We start from the raw sequence: 20278 nt of genomic DNA on the forward strand, positions 1-20278 counted from the left end.
TTAAGATAACCTGCCTTGATGGCAGTAGGTGGATGTGGTGGTGCAAATGTCAGAATGAGGACATTGGTTGGCATCATAATTCCATCTTTATGAGTGGAGATATGCCTCACTGTTGAAACTCCTTGGGTGGAGAAACCAGCAAGGATCTCTGACTTGAGGATGTTCTTCAAATCACTCTGAGCAATAACTCCTCATGATGAATTCAAAGTAGCATGAGGTGTAACCTCAATAGATATATCCCCAATTGCCTTTGAATGCATGAGGATTTCGCTGTGTTGAGATGTGGATGTTTCCACCAATGTCACCAGATAGAAGCTTCTTCACTGACCTTGGAGAGCCAGCAATTCCCTCCAGGCCCTTCTGAATGAAAAAGGGAAACATCTGCCCTAAAGGTTTGTCTGAAATAGAATGTAATATAAAAAAATGAGGTACAACAGGTGTTTCAGATGTTGAAGTTTGCTGCTCAGAATCTTCAAGATGTAGTCATTTACCTATGGACTGTTTTTCACTATTTATTTGGTGGATCCATTATAAAAAAGGAATATTTTGGTGCCCACTGAATCCATCAACCATGATGCCCCAAGAAGGGATGCACTACAATGTCAAACAAGATCACTGCAGCAATGCCAGCATTATGTGAGCACTATACCCAAACACCAGCATCAGATACAATGTTCATAACACCTGTTGAAAACATCCAACACTGGTACTTAGTTGACCAGCTGACTGAAGCAAGGGGGCCACCCCAAGGCTGCCTGTCTACAGGAATGCAAGGCCAAAGTGGTGTATCAGGATTGGACCTTTCAACCACCAGGATCCTCTCTTCCCCTTCATGGGTCACTATGCACAGCAAACATGTGGGTGGTTGTTTAGATCCCAGAGGAGGTAAACTGAAAGAACACAACCTTCCCTGGGAGGTCCTCTCACCACTTACAGGAATCCACACCAAGAGGGGCAATGAAAATACTAATCTCTCTGGATAATCCAGTAGAAATGGTTTAGATAGCTTAGATGAAGATACTGCAAGATCATACAAATAATGTGTTAAAAGTACTGGGGAAGTTCATGTATCAGTCTGCACAATATTTTCCCAGTAGGCAATTCAACAATGCTATGAAGGACATAAAAATGTGACAAATCTGATTAGATGCAACTCATAGACAATTACTCACCTTTGAAGAAAGTCCTAGGATAAAAAGTTATTATCTAGCATTTCTAAAGTTATTAGTGTAGTCAATAAGACCTTTACTGAACATGACTGTGAATGAATTCTATTTGAACATAGAAGCAAGAAATAATGATCATATGAATCAGTGAAAAAGGATTTATCCCCTTCCTTGGCTGACAGTATCTTGGGTAAGAAAAACCAGTCTAAGGAAGTAGAGAGAATAAGAAAGCAGTCTGTGAATAAACAGCATAAATCATGCTGACCAGTGATGTATGTAGTTCAGCAGCCACAAAAAATAAACTTCCAAATAAAGGAAATGCATGGCATATAAGAAACCAGATGTTGAGAAAGAGCATGTAATGTAACCTTAATATACCTGTTAGGTAACATGAATGGTCATTTTGGACCATGGACCCAAAGTGACTTGAGGAATCTGGAGAGTCCTGGAGGCTTGAAGAATATTTAGTCACGAGAATTGAACAGTAATTAATAAGGCTACCTTAAACAGGGTGATTGTGGAAGATGCAAAAACACCTGCCAAAGAGCCAGATCAAAAAACTAATTACAGTTGGCACTTTTGATGAAAGTGGATTCAACCTCATTTAAGTGTACCACTGCTGATATGCTTACCATTTCTGTTGAAAAATATTCATCTTGAGACTAAGCAAAAACTGAGACAGATACATGGCAATATTATAAATTCAATCCTGATGCTGTGCATGGAAGGAAGGCCTAGAGTTGTAATCCCATGCTCTCCTGTTCTTTGTTAATAAAAATTGTTGTTAAGGTAAAGAGCATAACATTGCTGCAGAGAACACTGAGATATTTATAACTGATATCAAATAAGCTTGTCTGTTGAAAATAATTTTTGTGAAAAAAAAGTGCATGGTACTTTTATAGATAATTGGACATCTTAATTTACTAAACTATAATTAAATAAACTTATACATGATTAAAAATAATTGTTTTTATACTTCATGTGATAAAACTACTAAAATTCTTGTCAGAGTGCGTGATAGATAATATATAATTCAGTGAAAACAAATTAATTTTTATTGTAGATTATAAAAAAACACAATATGGTAACATTTACTATTTGGAAAGAAAATTTATGAAGATGCAAGATGATCTTTTTGCAGAAATTATAATGATTCATAAGATGAAAACTGAAGCATTATCAGAAACATTAAAACATGACAATGACAAAATCTGCAATTACCAAGTGCTTGAAATCTTTTTACAATTCCACCTTCATTGTGAAAAATGTAAAAAATAACATTTCAATTATAAAAACATTTTTAATTTTTAATTGAGAAGTGCAGATGCAAAAGGAAGTTTGCAAAGAACTTAATATTTTGCATTACAAGCTGGTGAAAACAGTAGAAACCATACATACACAGAATTAACAATCAATCAAATAACTTAGTGTTTCTGATAACAGTCAAACATTTCCTTTTTAAAAGTGCTTCCTGTATTACCAGAATTAGTCTTGATGAAACAGGAGTCCTATTCTTGTAGACAGGAAAATAAGTAAACAATTTTACTTTCTGTTAAGCTGTTATTTATCCATGTCCAGAAATTTTTGAAAACGCAATCAAATAAGCATGTTCTTCATCAATAAAAATTTTCTGCTAAATAATGAATATTAAGTTGCTTTAGCTTAATATTTTTTTAAATTTAAAATGTATTTCCAATAATACTTACTTCTGCTGATACTTTAGCTTTAGCTATTCCTCGGCCTACACTTCACCCATCTAAGCATTGATCACGCTTCCTCCAATCCTTTATATCTCACTTTAATGTACTTGGCACTGTGACTCTCTTCATCCATGTCGATGCATCCTCCATCCTCGTACTGTATATAAGTACCTCACTCACATAATGTAATCACTTTTTTGAGACTGATGCCATCCCGGTCACTAACGCCAGTTTTAGTGGGGAGGAAAGTCTCAGTGGAGGTAACTATTATTGGAAATACATTTTCAATTTAGGAAGATGTAAACTCCAAAAACATTATTTGTTGACACTTTAGCTAGAGTTCCACAATGAGAAAGTGGAGGGGCCAGTGACAGCATGATCCATATAGGAAGCATCTACACAGATCACGAGTGTACCAAGATAAGAGTGATACACAAGTTGGGAAATTGCACTACTTCCAAAACAGGTATGCTCCTTCACCCAGAACCAAGTTCCTGTATTTTGGGTGGAACAGCATATGAGTAATCATCATTACAGGCCAACCCCAACCAATACCAGAGGTGCCACAACTCTAGGTTGGAATTAAGGCTTAGTCCCTATATCCCAAGTTGGTGACTAGGGCAATTGGAGCACAACATTATATATAGATATACTTTTGATTGAATCTCAACCTGCAACCAGAAAATTATCCTTTCCAAACTCTCAGAATCATGATGACAAAGTACACAACTCCAAAGCAAACAAACTTTCTCCTCCACCAGAAGCCCAAAAAGGCAACACTTCAGGCTCGCAATAATAGGATCATGTTTGCTCTACATGATTAAAGGAACAAAACTAATCCAATCTAGAACTAAGAACATTCATCGTTGCTCCCCAACCATGTGGACTAGATAAATTCCACTTGCCCATGGAATTATGGAGAGGATGTGGACACTGTACTCAACTAAGGATCTAAAATAGAATCACTCCAAGTTTGGAATTAGGATGAGATAGTGGACCTCCTTCCATGAACAATATATTAATCTTATATTAATAAAAAGTGGGGCCATTCACACCCCAGACAGGTAGCATCAAATCTGAACCTGTATTATGAACAGACTTCTACAGAGGCTAGTGACTCTCCTACCAGAATCTGGGATAACTTCAAGAAATCCAACTTTGCCCTCTTCTCCAAGAGTGGAGGAGAACATGCAAACACTCTGGAGGAAATGCCTCTGTCCATCATCCCAGCAACTGGAAACTGGATGTGAAAGACTCCTTATTTCCAAACTAGTAGAATCTGGAGGATAATACATGTTGGGGAGCCCTGAGGAACAGTGCTCTGGAAACTGCAATAGATGAATCAAGATTCCTAAAGTTTTAATAGCAAATCTCATTTATTCTATCCAATGATCAACAGGAGTGAACATGATCTCCTTTTACTTTACTCATGACAGTCTATGAGTAGCATCCAGCAAAATACAGTAATACCATGTGGTAAGTGTCTAGTCTATACATACACTGATGGTAATGTTGATCCATTCCACCCATCATTTGAGAACTAACATGTTACTCCTAATGAAGGAAACTGGATGAGAGCCAGTGTTTAGACAGTAACCACCAAAGCAACAGCATTTGCCCATGTTCCAAAGGAATAAGAAATTCAAGAGACACCCACATCTCCAAAAAAGAAACAGAACCACCCATGTAAGAGCCATGCTACCTGCTCCATAGCCTGGAGCTGGATGAGATTGGCTGAGTCTAGCTTGAAAACCTTGTACTGCCCAACAGAAGACATATTGTACAGTTGGTAGGCCTAAGGGTAGAATCACAAATTGTACAACCTAACCTCTGTGTATGAAACATAAATAGTGGCAAGACGAATTCACTATTTGAATGAGGAGAAATATAACAGCAACACTGGATTTGGTCATCTACAGGCCTGGTGAAGAATAGCTATGTAGGTTAAGAAAGGGACTCCATTGTGAATTTGGTAGTATTAAAGAATGGTTAAGCCTAGAAAGATAAACAATATTACTAACCTACCATCATCTTTGGCACAAGTAAGTAAGTGGGAATAAACTATCAGAAATGGATTGACTCTCACTTCCACCCCATGATTCAATAATTCTCTGATAGTCTTGGAACAAAAATCCACATTCCACTGATCATTTGGGGATAGAAGTTGTGAAGATAATGGAGGTGGAGAAATGAACAGAAATACCAATCCTGATGCCAAAATCTCAAGTACCCATGGATCCATGGTGAAGGAAAATCAAATGTCCATCAAGTGTAACCACACTCCTACAGATCTCACCTACCTATGCCTGAGAATTGCTCAGGCAACATTTGGCCTGAGTGAAAAAGGTTTGAAATTAAGGATGGAATCTATTCTGAGTATCCAGAAGTGAGGAATAGAAGCTGGAAGTTAAACAAATACATGAAAGTGTGATTTGTTCAAAGTGATCAATGGGTCTAGTCTGGAACCCCAGACATCCCAGAGCAGATCTGGTTTAAGGAATTGAAATACATGTCTACCTGGTGATGGTAAGCCAAAGCAGGTAAATAGAGAAATGAAGGTACAAAATATATCTAATCTATCAAAACATAAAGCTGAAATAGCAATATTAGGGAAAGGAGAAAAAAACTAAATAGCCCTCCATCATGTTGTTGCCATTAAGGAAGGAGTAGAGTCAAAGGTCACTGAGAAAAGCCCAAAATCTTTCAAATCTGGGTGATTAATTGAAAAAAGAGAGCTGGAGGTGGTTGGTCCAAAAAGTCTAAACGTGCCTTAGGAGATCTTAGGTAACAAAAAACAGAATCAGAATCTCTAGGAAAAACACCCCCAGGCCAAATATATGTCTAAATCTCACAACCAAATTAAAATAGCCTCAACTGAGAATTGCTCCTCTTAACAGTGGGTATTATTGACCTAAGTGATGATACAGTGCAGATTTAAGGGAAGGTGAAGTAACACAACACTGAGTGGAAGCCGTATATGCAAGAAGGGGCCATTATAAACAGAAAAAGATTACATATTTACTCACAGAGAAACTATGGAAATCACAATGATAACAGAAAAGAGCTGGATGATGAAGATAATGTGAAACAAATGTACAGGAACTGATCCACGTGCCAGCACAGATTATATCCTTGAATAAACAATGGAGGCAAAAAGACAGGGGCATGAGAAAGTGACAGATTTGATGGGAAGAGACTTAAAATAGTCAATAATCATTTGACGAGAAAAGGAAGAATAAGCCAGGTGAATCAAGCCCTTAAATGTAATAGGAGAAATACAGTTTATGGAAAGGTTCCAATAAACGAATAAACAAGAATAGGAACAACAGAAAACAGAGCAAGCCATGTAACAGTGGAGTGACTATAAAGAACACAAAAGATGATCTGGATTGAAATGGTGCTAGATGGTAGGGACAAAAATTGGAGTGAAGGCAAAAATGCTCTTAAGTATTGTTGATGTTTTGGGCATGAAAGACCAATGTGGATAGAGAATGATATAGGTCCTGTGCTATAATGTGTGAGAGAGATCAAGAATGAAAAACCTGAACATTGACTTCCATATGTCAAAAGGAGGATGAAAAAGGCCTAAGGAGAGATGAAATAAGGAGCAGGATGACATGGGATAGAAGTGTGAGGGTATGAAGGTGAAACTGGGGTTACAATCAATAGGATGCATGGGACAGCAAAGGCAGAAGGAACAAAAGATAGAATAAGAACTCAGGGAGTGAAGACTGCAAAATATTGAGAAATAGAAAATGGAAAACAAGGGCACATGAGAACCAGCAACAGTGGATATTGAGAGCCCCTTGTTGAAAAGCCAGATGCAAGAGAGTAAAGTGAAAAGGAAGAAAACCATGACAAGAAAACAAATAATGGTAGACATACCACCTACACTGGTAACTTGACATGGATGAGGGACATACATAACTGGAAATTATGGAAGTAACCTGCAGGAAAAGTCTGATTTATCTGGCAATGAAAAGATGTAGTATACCTGACTGAGGTTGTCTGAAGATAGTGGATGAGACTGATAGAGTAAAGGTCAGTAGAAGAACATACAGAAGCAGAAACCACAGCTGTACCAACAAAACATACCACAGAGAAATTTGTATGACTGAGAAGACATGAAGAAGATGGATGGATGGAGGAGCTTCTCCAATCCTGACAGAGGGCATCAATCGCTATACCCAAAGAAAAACCAGAACCTGAAAAGTTTGGAATGCAGACTGGTGATGAATACATCTAGTTCTGGAGTACTTCACTGGGAACATGACCAACCAAACAGCTGTAGCTCAAGGGAATACTCTGTGGGGAGAAGCTTGTTAGGGTGTGATATATGATATACAACCAGATTCATTGCATGTGATATATATATCATACTTACAATGGAATGCAATGACTGCAGACCAAACATAGGAGGTCCAACTTGTGGAAACAAAACAAACCTCGAGTGAGCACCTTCTTGCTAGGTGTTGTACAAAACAACCACTGAGTTGTCAAAATGAATCATAACCAACTGGTTCCAAAGAGAGGGAAGAAAGTGAACCAAATCCTGGTGTACAATGAGCAGTATCAAGAGACTGATATACAGAAATGACTCTGCAATAGACTAATCACTCACAATTTATTGCATGACCAGATACATTCTGCAACTCAAAAGAGAAGTATCTGTGAAGAGTACACCACTGGATGAGGATCTATTGTGCTGTCTCTGTTCAATCACTAGGTGAAGTCCACAAGCATAGGAAAAAGTAAGATAGAGAGAAGCATCCAAGGGATTCCACTGATCTTGTAAGGCCCACTAAAGGAGTTAAATGTGGATTCACCTAAGGAGAATGAGAGCTTATAAAGAAACCCATACCCCAAAAGAGATAAAACCCCTCACAAAGTTGAAGAAGGAGAGAAGGAAATGTTTCAATCTAGAAGCTTCAAAGATCACAGATGAAGGAGAGGGGGAGCCTGGCTGAGACAGGAATTGAAAAATAATCCAAAATGAACAAGGTAATGAGTAAGAAAAAGAAAGATTTCACCATGACCAGCTAACCTACCATGCATACTTCCAAAGAAGAAACTAAGTGTGAAGGAAAGAGGTGGCATGTGAAATAGATAGATAAAAGCAGACAGTAATTCATGTAATGGTGAAAATGAAGGCCTCTGAAATAGATGAGAAAAAGGCTTTGAACACTGACAAAAACATAGGGAACCAAAGCAAGCCCAGAGTTGGTAAACACAACCCCAATGGAGAAAATGAGAAACATTTCATGTTGGGGAAATAAAAATACGAAGGTAAGCATCCAAGGACCAGAAATGAAAGCTGATTTAAGATATAAACAGAACTTCATGATGAATTAGAGAAGCAGTTCAGTAAGGACAGAACAATGATGGAGCAACAATCTTTGGTCTTCAGGGGGACTATAAGCAAACTGAATGTTGCTGCAGAGATAGCACCATAGATGAACCACATTCCTTATTTTAAAAAGCAAACTCATCCCAGTTTATTCAATCCAGGGATCAATGGGCAAAATCCCCTGAAGCTTTACTCATTATAGTTCATGAGTGGTGGTCCAGCAGTGTATATAATTGTTTAACACCCAGAAAGTGCACATGGTGGTCTTATTGATTCTAAAAAAATTTATCTCTTGACTGGTTGGTGGTGTAGATTTGAAAAGAAGCACACCTAACCAGGAAATACCTGCCATTGAGTAGAATCCAAATGACAGTGTTCCTGAAAATGAATAGAAATAAATATAATATATAAATTCACTCACTTCTCTTACTATCTAGATAGGGCAATAAGAATAGCTACAGGAGTAGCTCAAAAGAAGGTAACCATCAAATCATATATATAATGAAAAGTAATTGTATTAGGAGTAGCTTGTAAAGTCTTCTCTAGCAGGTAACATAACCAAGCCAACAGAGGCACTGAGATATGGTAAATGTGATTAAATGAGACCCACATATATTCTCACTCCTCCAATGAAAGCCCAGAGTAAGCAACACAAACTGACAAATCCAGCCTGCAAAGTATAAGTCAGGTGAAACTTTAGGATTCCAATAGAAAAATAATTGGTGATATAAACCCCCAAATCATTTAGTACATACAACATTACATTGGAGAGCTAATATGAACTTAAAAGATAATCCAGATACAAATGGTCATAACAATGAAAAATGAAAGGAAGATAAATAAAATAAAATGCCCTATTCACTGCTCCAGTTGCTGAAGTTTTAGATAGAACATAAGTAGAATGGTAAAGATTCTTGTGAACATGAATCTCAAACACATCCAAATGTCAATGGTTGCTATGCAACAAAAGGAGAATTCTTAAAAGAAAGATGATACAGGGAATATAATGCCAAAGTTTCAAAGAAAGGGCAAGATAAGGCATGGAGGACTACTGCAATATCCTCATCAGGAACATAGAAAGGACATCAGGGATAAATAAACCAAAAAAATATCAGAAACAAAGACAAAACCAAGAACTCAAAAACTTTTCATCTAGAAAAATTAAAAGTAGCTGATAAAGCTGCCTTATACAAAGAAACAGATGAAGCACCAAAGCTTTGTCAAATAATCATGTCAGTAATTGAAAAAACATGTAGCACAGTGAAACAAAAGAAATCAAAACCTGTCTGAGAGACCACTGACCAAAATAAAACCATTTCCTTTGATAAATGCTCAATGAAAAATACCAAATGGACCACATTAAAACAAAAAGATGTTATCCAAGAGATAAATCCCTGATGTTGTGCAACAGGCCACATAAAATCCAGGTGTAAAGCCAAAGAATCATGAGCACCAGATAAAAAATATACAACCGAGGCTGATATAAAAGAAATGAACAAATAGAAAGTGGTTGGTATTCCTGATAGGATGAGGAGTGAATCAGTGCAAGAACCATGAATAACAGTTAGAGTGAAGGGAATGCATAAAGATACAGATGCATCCAATTTTGGTTGAGAACACCAATCTCAGAAATTCTATTGGTTTGAGGAATAATTCATGAGCGTTTTTTCAAGTTAAAAAAAATATATTCATAAATGAAACGCTTTCGCAAAATATTTCATGTCATTTGGTAGATAATTTTTTGCTCTAATAGATGGTGTGTTTGATTTTCATACGTCTTTAAGTTTTGCCTTCATTTTCAGCTCATTAAACGGAATGTCAAGTGGACAAAATTGAGCATTTTCGACACCATCTGCTTTTCGCATTTAATTTCTTGCAATTTCGTTTAAAACAATGCATACTATATACCTAGGTATTACATGAAATAAAGTATCATAATAAATGTTTTGGGTGTAATGTGTGCATGCACTGAAGTATTGTATAGTCTTGCATGTAATGCTTGAATGAAATTATTTAAAAATGCTCACGAATTATTCCTCAACCTAATAGAACAAGAACAGATCAAAAAAACTTTTACATAAAACCTCTATTCTGTGGGAAGAGCTCTTTGAGGATGAAATAACTGATTGTCCACTTATCTATAATGATGCAAATGACTCGTATGCTTTAATTTTCTTATACTGAAAAAGTATTTCTCACAGGTACTTACTGCCACTTACATAGCTATCCATTATCAATGATGCCTTCTATTAGCAAATTTCTCAACAACCGACAATATTTTCATTCCTACAAATCCCCAGTTCACGTTTTAACTGATTCTCGCATGCAAACTATCATATAACAGACCTCCACTACCAAAAGTGACACCCACCCATCTGACTCCCTTAATGCTATACTACCTACTTCTTTGAGTTTAGAGAGGAACTTAAGCACCAATTGACAGTAGGAAGGAAAATGAATAGAAGTAAATACCTGTTGGAAATAAATCTTCAGTAAAGGAAAGTTATAATTTTCACAAAGGTACCTTATTTCCACTCACATACATAACCAGAATCTGTAATTGAATAGGAAGAGAGACTGGTACAAGTGAGAAAGTAGAAGCATCTGAAGGAAACTTTCATAAGAGAAGCCTCTAATAAGATTATACATGGGAGACCACAACACTTCTGTACCAGGTATGCTTCAAACCCAGATGTGGAAAAAGTGTGGTAGATCTGAGCAGAAAAATGTGAGAAGCATATCCTAGTGGTAGAGAACACAGGTAGGAAAGTGACTTTAACCCATACATATAATAATTTCAATCCCCCTTATGAACAAACTGTGAGTAAACTAAAGGATGTGCTCTGAGATGTGGAGTGGCTAGGGTGCAATGGATGGACCATACAAAGGAAGTCAAATGCATCCAAAACTTGACCATCAGAAACCAATGTTCATACATGGGTAGGACAAAGATCATACCATAAGTAAGTCAACTACATTTCAAAACTCAACCACTGAAACTGACACCCACTCAAAAGTAGGATAAAGGATCACACCTTGTTCACATCAAGTTCAGAAAATCCAGAGGGAGAAATCCCACCACCAATCCATGAACAGGGCATATGTGAACAGTGATATATCATATATACATATATTGAACTGCAAATACAAATTCTGGACAAATGAAAGAAGGTATGATAATGTGTTATGTCCCACTCAAATAACACAGCCTGTACACCCCTCTCCCAAATGCAGTAACATCCTTGGCATAAGTTGAACTTTAAATCCACAACTCAACCACTGAAACTGACTTCTATATTAGGGTAGGATGAAGAATCTCAATCAAAGGGATGAACTGCATTTAAGTTGGCATACTATATATGTGATTACATCATGTCAACTGGCACAAATTGGAGTCCAAAACTCAACTGCCCTGAATCTACTTTTGTGTGGTGATAGGATGAAGAATCCCAATCATTATGACAGCTCTCTCCAAAGCTACATCCCCTCAGACAAAACCACCAAAGATGGAACATCCATTTGGAAATCTCATCATATACACCAGCAGAATACCACTACATCACTCTCAACTAAATGAAGTCTTATGTTTATATTGTATCTTTCTCATTCACCACCCAGTAGCTTAGAACTGGAAAAAGGGAAGGGATCTCATGCTCTACTAAAATAAATGGGGAGAAAATATGGTGGAAGGTCCAGAGGAACACTTACACTAAAAACAATGCAATTGGTGACCAGAAAACCCAATTTCAAAAAGCAGACAAAAGCCAATTTATTCCTGCAAATATCCACATGGCCTGGTATCAAGAAAAACTGGATAAAAACAGAAAACAAGGAAAACAGGCCAGTCACTTTTGAATATCAACAAGAATAGTGCAAGAACTAATGTAAAACAATTCCAGAGTCAGTGGAAAGCTAAAAGAGTTAGTATAAATAGTATAGTTGATGTACTGCATAGTTTCCAGATGATCCAGGACAATAGAAATGGCATAAAACTCAGCACTGAACAAAGAGACTGTAGAAGGTATCTTGTATGCAACCACTGAACCACAACAAACTGGCAGAGCCTACAGAGTCACCTCATTATAAACCATCCAAATAATGGGAATGGTTCAAAAGAAAATAGAAGATGGCACTTCCAATTAAGAGTATCTGCCTTCCTCAGATGACTAAAAAAGGGTCACAGGTGGGGATAATAATAATCCCTGACTGGATGAAACAGCATCATCATCCAAAGACAGTCTCAATTCTGCCATCTGTGCCTGGACACAAAGGCCAAAAAGAAGAATGACAGACCATCTATTATAAAAAACAGCCCACTGAGAAGGGAAGACACAACCTCAGTGTGGGATGCTGTGGTAAAGATCAAAGTTTTTAAGTGTAAAGTAAAAAAAGTTGTGAGCAACAGTGGTGAAAAGGAAGTTCATGAGACTTGGTGTACAAACTCCAAGAAAGCACCAGATGGTGAACAAGGTCCAACTCAATAAACCTCATGCTTGATGACTGACATGAGATTTAGAAGTCATCAACATAGGACCCATTTGCAATGGTAGGAGAAAGTTATGCAGTGATAGCATTCATCTTCATATTGAAAAATCTAACACTCAACACAGTCTTGAGGGAAGATGTCAAACCTACACAGACTTGCAATCACCAGTCCGTTAAACATACAAGTGGAGGTCTCACAAAATGCCGTACCTCCACATAGTATCATAAGCCTTCTCAAGGTCAAAGAATATAGAAACAAGATGCTGTCACTCAAGAAAGGCTTCTCTGATCAATGTTTCAAGTTGATTTAGGTGGTTCACAGTGGAGCACTGTCATTAAAACCCACACTGGGTGGGCAAGAGAAGGTTGTTTGATTCAAGGAACCAAATAAGATAAGCATTAACCATTCTCTCTAACACCTTACAGAGACAGTTTGTCAAAGTAACTGGATGATAGTTAGAAGGAATCTATGGATCCTTCCCAGACTTACAAAGAGGGAGGACAATACACAGTGTCAAGCAAAAACATTCTCCTGCCAGATCCAGTTAAAAACAATCAAAATAATAGCAATAGTGGCAGGAGAGAAATGGCACAGCATCTCTTAGTAAACATCATCAGGTCCAAATGATGTACTTGCCAGACTGATGAGGAGCAAACTTGAGTTCCACTGTAGTAAATAGATGATTATAATCACAGAGATGGTAGCTGGGCAACAGAGTCATCTATGTGTGGTCATCTTCCATTTATTGTTATACTTTCATTTTATTATTAATTTCATTGATTAGAATATTCATAATAAATAGAAGAAATTTCAGTGCCCACTGACCCCACCTACCATGGAACCCTATGAAGGAATGCACTACATTGCCAAAGAAAAACACTGCAGCAATGCCAGAGTTTCATGAGCATCATACTCAAACATCAACATCTGACACAATGTCCACAACATTTGTTGAGAATGCCCAACACTGGTACTCAGTTGACTCTAGCCCAACAGAACAAGCTGATTAAACCTGGGGGACCATTCCAAGAACACCAGTCTACAGGAATTCAAGGCCAATATGGCATACTGGTATTGGACCCCTCAATCACCAGGATCCTCTCCTCCCTTTCATGGGTTGTCACACACAAGAAACATACAAGTGGATGTTTAGATCCTGGATGAGATAAACTGAAAGTACAGATCCTTCTCTGTGAGGTCCCCTCACCACATACAGGAATACATCTTGAGTAGAAATACCAAGTGAAGGAATCCATGATAATAAGAAATATGAGATGAACAATGGAAAATCCCCAACCAAAAGACCAACAGTGAAAATGTTCCATTTATACTGATAAATCTCCATGGAGGATGGCAAATGGAACATCCTAAAAATGAAACTACTTGCTATAGCAAGAATATTGATATAGTAAGACTGTCTGGTCAGAAACCATTGATCTGAAATAATGTGGTGTTCAATCCATGTACCCAGCTGTGAAGCATAGCATCCATGAAAATATGTAAATCTTGGCAAAGAGAGAGGAAGTGGAACACTCCTTGACATGAGTCTTGTCCAACCATCAATGCAAATCATCTATGGTGGAAGGAGTAAAGGAAATAAGAATATTCAAGGGATCCCATGAAAGGTTGCATTGGTCATGGAGTCTATTGAAGAAATCTCTTATAAGCATGACCATAAGGATAAGTGTTACCATAAAAGACCACATCCCAAAAGAGCTAGGAAAAGCACTAAGCATACTGAAACTTGCCAGCTCTATCAAATGGAGTCAAGAAGGAGAATGCATTGTGAAAAAACACCCACAGAGTGTGCTTGGTGGACTACAGTAACCAGTAATCCATAAAATGGTGTAAGCACAATCCACAAGTGTGCATATATTTGACCAAAGCCTTGACCATGCAACAAAAGACATACAGTGTCAAAGAAAGACTGAAAAGAAGAGCAGAATTGATAAACTACTCAATGATAAACAAACCAAAGATAGCATCTCATCAAAAAAGATACAGAAATAGAAATAAAAATTTGAGATATCTACCTTGGTCATCCAAAAACTTGGATAAAAAGCCTACAAGAGGAAGAGAAACAACTCCATAATAAAGCAAACTAGCACCAAAGAAAGAGCCAAAGTCCAACATGGATGTAAATAGAGTGAATGTATTCCCTGAAAACCTCAGAGAAGAGATGGATGGTGGACATGTACTATAGGGTAGACATAAGGATAAGACAAAGACAAATAAACTGGGCATTGGGATTAACATAAAAGATAATCAGGGTCCATCCCTCCAAACAGGTAAAACTGCTTCTATATGCTGAGAATCAATAAATGGAAAATCAGCCTGATAGCAGGCTAAAGCAAACTGATCCAAGCCTATGGATAGCAAGGTATGCTAGTACTCTCACATAACTGAGATACAAAATGCTCAGCATGAGCATAAATATCAGGGGAAGAGGGAAGCAAAATACTGAGAGAAAGGAGTATCATAAAACAAGGAAGGGAAGGGATTATAGGAAATTGAAGGATACTTGTAAAATAATTTCCAAAAAAGGCTATATGAGGCCTAGTTGATCCCACAGTATGAACTTGGGAAGACATAGCAAATTCAAGTGAAGGATAAAGGTTGTCAAATGCTTCATCATCTCAAGTTGGTTTGGTTTCTTCAGGAAGAAAATGGGCATCATCAAGAGAAGAAGGATGGTTCAAGTAACAATCTCTTGACATTTGTCATGATGAGAAACCCACTTGAATTAAAAATGTATCAACATGACCTTAGAAGGTCCAAACATTGTACTTTCTTTTAATTACAGTTTTAATAAACATACCAACCATCTTAAGAATACAATCTCTAAAGAAGTAATTGCTGATAATTCCATAGTCACAGTCTCTCCACCTGAAGCCTGTGTAAATGTGCTGGTAGAAAGTATAATCTCTGAAGTGATAACTTGAACTTTAAAATTTATAATTCAAAATAAATAACTAAACACAATTATGTTGGTAAAAAGATATAAAAAGTACAAAAAAGTTTGTGATTAATGACTAAGTTCCATAACTGGGTAGAAATGTAAATTAATTCCACTTCAGCAGAACAAGTTACAACTTAGTAGTACTAGATAATAAATAATAAACCTGATAAGAAGTAAATTGATACAAAGATAAAAAAAAATATCTTGAAAACAGCACAAACAAAACATCTGAGCACAGGCACTATAAAATAGAATGAGTTAATTAGATAGAATAGCCCAGATGCTTTTACTGGTGAAGGTTTGTTACATGATAAATTACATGTGAGAATCAGTTAAAAACCATGTGAATCAATGGGTGCATGGGAATAAAAGGCTTGTGGTATGCAAAAATTGTTTGCAAATATACAGCAGCACCGTAAAAAGAATAACTACTGTATACAAGTTGAAGTAAGGTACTTCGTCAGAAATAAACCTAAACTGCGAGAGTTCCAAGATAGAAACAAGAGAGGGAATGGTTTGGTTTGTTTTGAATTTTGCACAAAGCTACATGAGGGCTATTTGCACTAGCCATCCCTAATTTTGCAGTGTAAGACTAAATGGAAGACAACTAGTCATCACCACCCACTGCCAAATCTTGGGCTACTCTTTTATCAACAAATAGTGGGATTGACCATCACATTATTATGCCCCCACAGCTGAAAGGACAAGCATGTTTGGTGTGACAGGGATTAGAAACCACAACCCTCGGATTATGAATAGAGAGTCTTAACCACATGGCCATGCCAGGCTGAGAGTGAATGCCAGTAATGACAACATTTTTTATGTATTGATGTGTTCCTGGAGTGAGGATGTCTCGAATGATACATTGTAAATAGGACAATATTTGTTGAAACATTTTGAGTAATCTAACAGTTTTAAAACCTTGTGTTTATCATATATGAAATAGTTTCTTTCATGTCATCTTAAATAAAATTCTCATGACTGGAACATTAGTTGAATATTTTCAGGACATTCAGAGATTTAATCTTAATTTTGATTAACTAGTTAAATGATACTACTTGGTGCTCATAGGTAACAAGTTATATCAAATAATCCACCAGTTATATTCACAATAATGTACAGTAATAAATAGTTAATATTCCAGAAGCATGTTCAAATACCATTAAAGCACCAATAGATATTAATGTTTTGATGCTTCCTATGAGGAAGAAGATGTTTAAGAGGTATACATAGTGGTAAACTCTCAGTAAGTACACTGGCAGAGTTGCTTTTAGTATGGAAAGTATAAATACTGAGATTATAATTTGCTATATATACACTAATGAAGTGGATATTATATATTATGTTGACAGTTTAGTTGGTACCAAGAACCATACATTTATGGTAGTGAATGTAGGAACAAGTGGCAGTCGAAGATTTAAATTGGAAGAAGTGCTTGAAAAGTATAAAGTATTACTTGAGAAGTTTAGAGATAGAAATAGACACATGACTCCATTGGGCTGTATTACTTAGCAAGATCTGAAGTTAAATGAAAGATTATCAAAGAAATTCTTAAGAGTAAAAACTGAGCTTGTTGAAATTATAAGATAACTTTCAGAGTGAAGACATGGGATTTCTTCCAATTTTCATATTCTATTGCTACAGCTTTTCCAAACTGAATCTATTTGTTTGGCCATATTCAATTTTATATGTTGACAAATTTCAAAATTCACATAAAATTATAACAATTCATACTCTATTTCAGCAATGTTTAGCTTAATATTTCTGATATTTGGTAAAACTCTGAGGTGTAATTTGCAGAGAGAATGTTTTTTAAATGTTCATATCTTCATTTCTGTACAATACAAAGCAGTCTCACATTTAGACAGTGTACCAGTCAATTTTTTTTAAGATTTCTTTTGGATAAATGCTGTGTTTACCAAGAGGAATCAAACTCTAGATTTCAGTGTTGCAAGTCCACAGACTTACCATTGTCCCACTAGGGGACATATTTTCTCTGTATTCCAAGTAACAAAATTCGATGTCACATCACCTGATTTGACAATTTACTAATAAAATATAGTTTTGGAAACAGCTATAAAGAAAATACAACTGGATAGAAAGAGAATTAGAATTTTCACATCACTATAGAATAAAGTGATTTAAGATGTAATTCATGGTTTTGTGGTAAAGATGTAACATCAACCAGAGACATTCAGCTGGAAGACTTGAAGTCTTATGAATAAAGAACAGGGCTTCAACTTTTTACTCTCAAAACAATGCCTGATTTTGCTCCTTGTCTTATACACAGGTTCATAGATTAGAGTTCCCATAACAACTCTGCAGTTAATAACAAATTTAATTTAAACTATGTTGTTCTTTTTACTTTTGTGTGTCTTCTTGAGTAACTGCATTGACATCATGCCACCACTTGTGTTACAATAACATATTTGTCATGTATCATTTGTCTCGATTCTTCATAATTAGAAGTTATTTATCTCACAAGCAAGTCACAATTAATCAAGGCATTTGTTATTTGAAATTTATTGATCTCATCCATCATACTTAAATATTGTTTATATCAATAAAAAGTAATGTTTGAAGAACATAAAATAAATCACACTTATTATTGCACTGGTTACTCCATAAAGCATATTAGCACAGTTTAAGAATAATTTCTATGAATGTCTTTACAAAAGTAACAACCTTGGTTTACTTGACAATAGAGATTATACTATACATATAAATATAGCTTTCTCAATAACTCCAAGGTGTTGATATACACTGGTAAATATGGTACCTGCATTAACTACTACTAAATATGAAACGTGATAAATTAGTATATAAACTCCTTATAATATAAATTTACATTCTTCAAGAGAAAAACATGTTGCAGTTCAATGTCTCAGTGTCTGTAGTGTAAAACTAAATAAATATTTAAATTCAATTGTATTTTAATAGTAAAGGATTTAATTTAAAACTTATTAATAAATGTGTTTTTTCTCATATGAAAAACAAAAGTTGTGACTTCAATATTATTAAAATTACTATTTTACTTGTAAAGTTGTAGTTGTCAGTTACACATTGTTAGTTTTACAGTTTACACGAAATCAGTACTTACCTTTCCATTAGTGGGGGGTTCTTGGATGTATATGTTACTCATTTCAAAATTTTTATTTTAACACAGATATAAATTACTCACATTTAAACACGAAATTTAAACAACAGTTTTATCTCCTAAATTCGTAAATCAACGAAGCTTAAAGTTTTTTAATAAGGTAAGTGCTGCCACACAACGGTTAACTTTAATTTTTTGCTGATATATTCATATAGATGAAGGAATTTATTTTGAAACAGCTATATGTAACTATATATATAATTTCAACAAAATTAATTTATTTATTTATTTACACTTCGTATTTATACACAAAAGATCATAAACGCGCGAAGTGTAATAATAAATATTTGAGTTGAAAGAACATTGACAAGTAATTTCAGTGGTCTTTTAGCAGCAATAACTGTCCTATAATAATAACTTATAATATTTTTACATATAAGATTATATGTACTAAATAATTACGAACAAAGTCATTACACCATGGTATAACGTGTAAAGGGGTATATTTATGAGGGTAAGGGAACCTATTTTATAAGCACGTATCTGAATAAAATGTTTAGGTAAAACTTTAAATTAAAGATAACAGATACTTTGTTTTCTCAATTTCATGCAAAGCTCAAAAAGGGCTACATGGACACAGTCGTTTCTAATTTCGTGCGACATTTCAAAGTAAATATCATCCTACTGCAAACTCTTAAGCTAATCTTGTCTGAATGAAATAGGATTTGCTACCAAGCTATTCCTATAGTAATCCAATGTCTCAAAGATCGGAGCGCGTTTTTGTAGCAGTAAGCTAGGAAACACGAGCCATTAAATTCATACTTTGAACTTGCTGATATTATGTCATGTTTCATCCTGTATCAAATATAAATTGCAGTTGTAGTACTTGTGAAACGATCTGGATTTTAGTTGCGTACCAGAAAGTTCACCTTCTTGGTGGATTACAGAGTAGCTATGAATGTAAAAAATTTAGAGGTAATGATTGCAGGTTAGATAACAACTTGTAGGAATATGACATGATTATAACATATAGTCGAAGGGTACAACACGATTATGCAGACAGACTAATTTTCAACACAATGAAATTTTATTCATTTATTGAATGTCTTGTTCCAAATCACCAAGTTGAAGAAAATTCATTTCAAATGTCACAATGCAGAGCCACCAAATAGGTGATTTCACTGGAAAATGGATGCCAAAACTAGTCCCTAAAAAGTTATGAGAAAAGTTATTGAAAAAAACATAATTAAGGGGGGCATTACATGCCTTGCAGAAAATTAAATTGTATCCAGCACAGACTGAGTAATTGAATGTATGTGAATAACGTCTGTGGCATTTGTACCATTAGGCAGAGGAATTAAACTGTGGAGCAAATTCTCCGGACTCTGCATAACAGAAGAACTAGAATCACCAGGATGTTCTCAGGACTATGTTCCAACATCAAATAATGATTCAACTAACTAACAGTGGTGGTGAAAACACTGCATGATATGTGTAGCGCAAAGATAAAGCCTGTTTAAACA

The 20278-nt window shown here is 35.9% G+C and overlaps 1 protein-coding gene across 1 annotated transcript in view; it reads right to left on the minus strand.

Moving 5' to 3' along the window:
• LOC143223286 (spliceosome-associated protein CWC27 homolog) overlaps positions 1–18930 on the minus strand; it is a 52080-nt gene extending 33150 nt beyond the window's left edge. Inside the window, exon 1 of the mRNA XM_076451077.1 lies at positions 18759–18930. Within this exon, the coding sequence (XP_076307192.1) occupies positions 18759–18800 (42 nt within the window). The 5' untranslated portion in view covers positions 18801–18930. The remainder of the gene's footprint in view (positions 1–18758) is intronic.
• Between the last annotated feature and the right edge of the window lie 1348 nt (positions 18931–20278).

The sequence above is a fragment of the Tachypleus tridentatus genome, chromosome 8 (assembly GCF_004210375.1).
Source record: "Tachypleus tridentatus isolate NWPU-2018 chromosome 8, ASM421037v1, whole genome shotgun sequence".
NCBI lineage: Eukaryota > Metazoa > Arthropoda > Merostomata > Xiphosura > Limulidae > Tachypleus > Tachypleus tridentatus.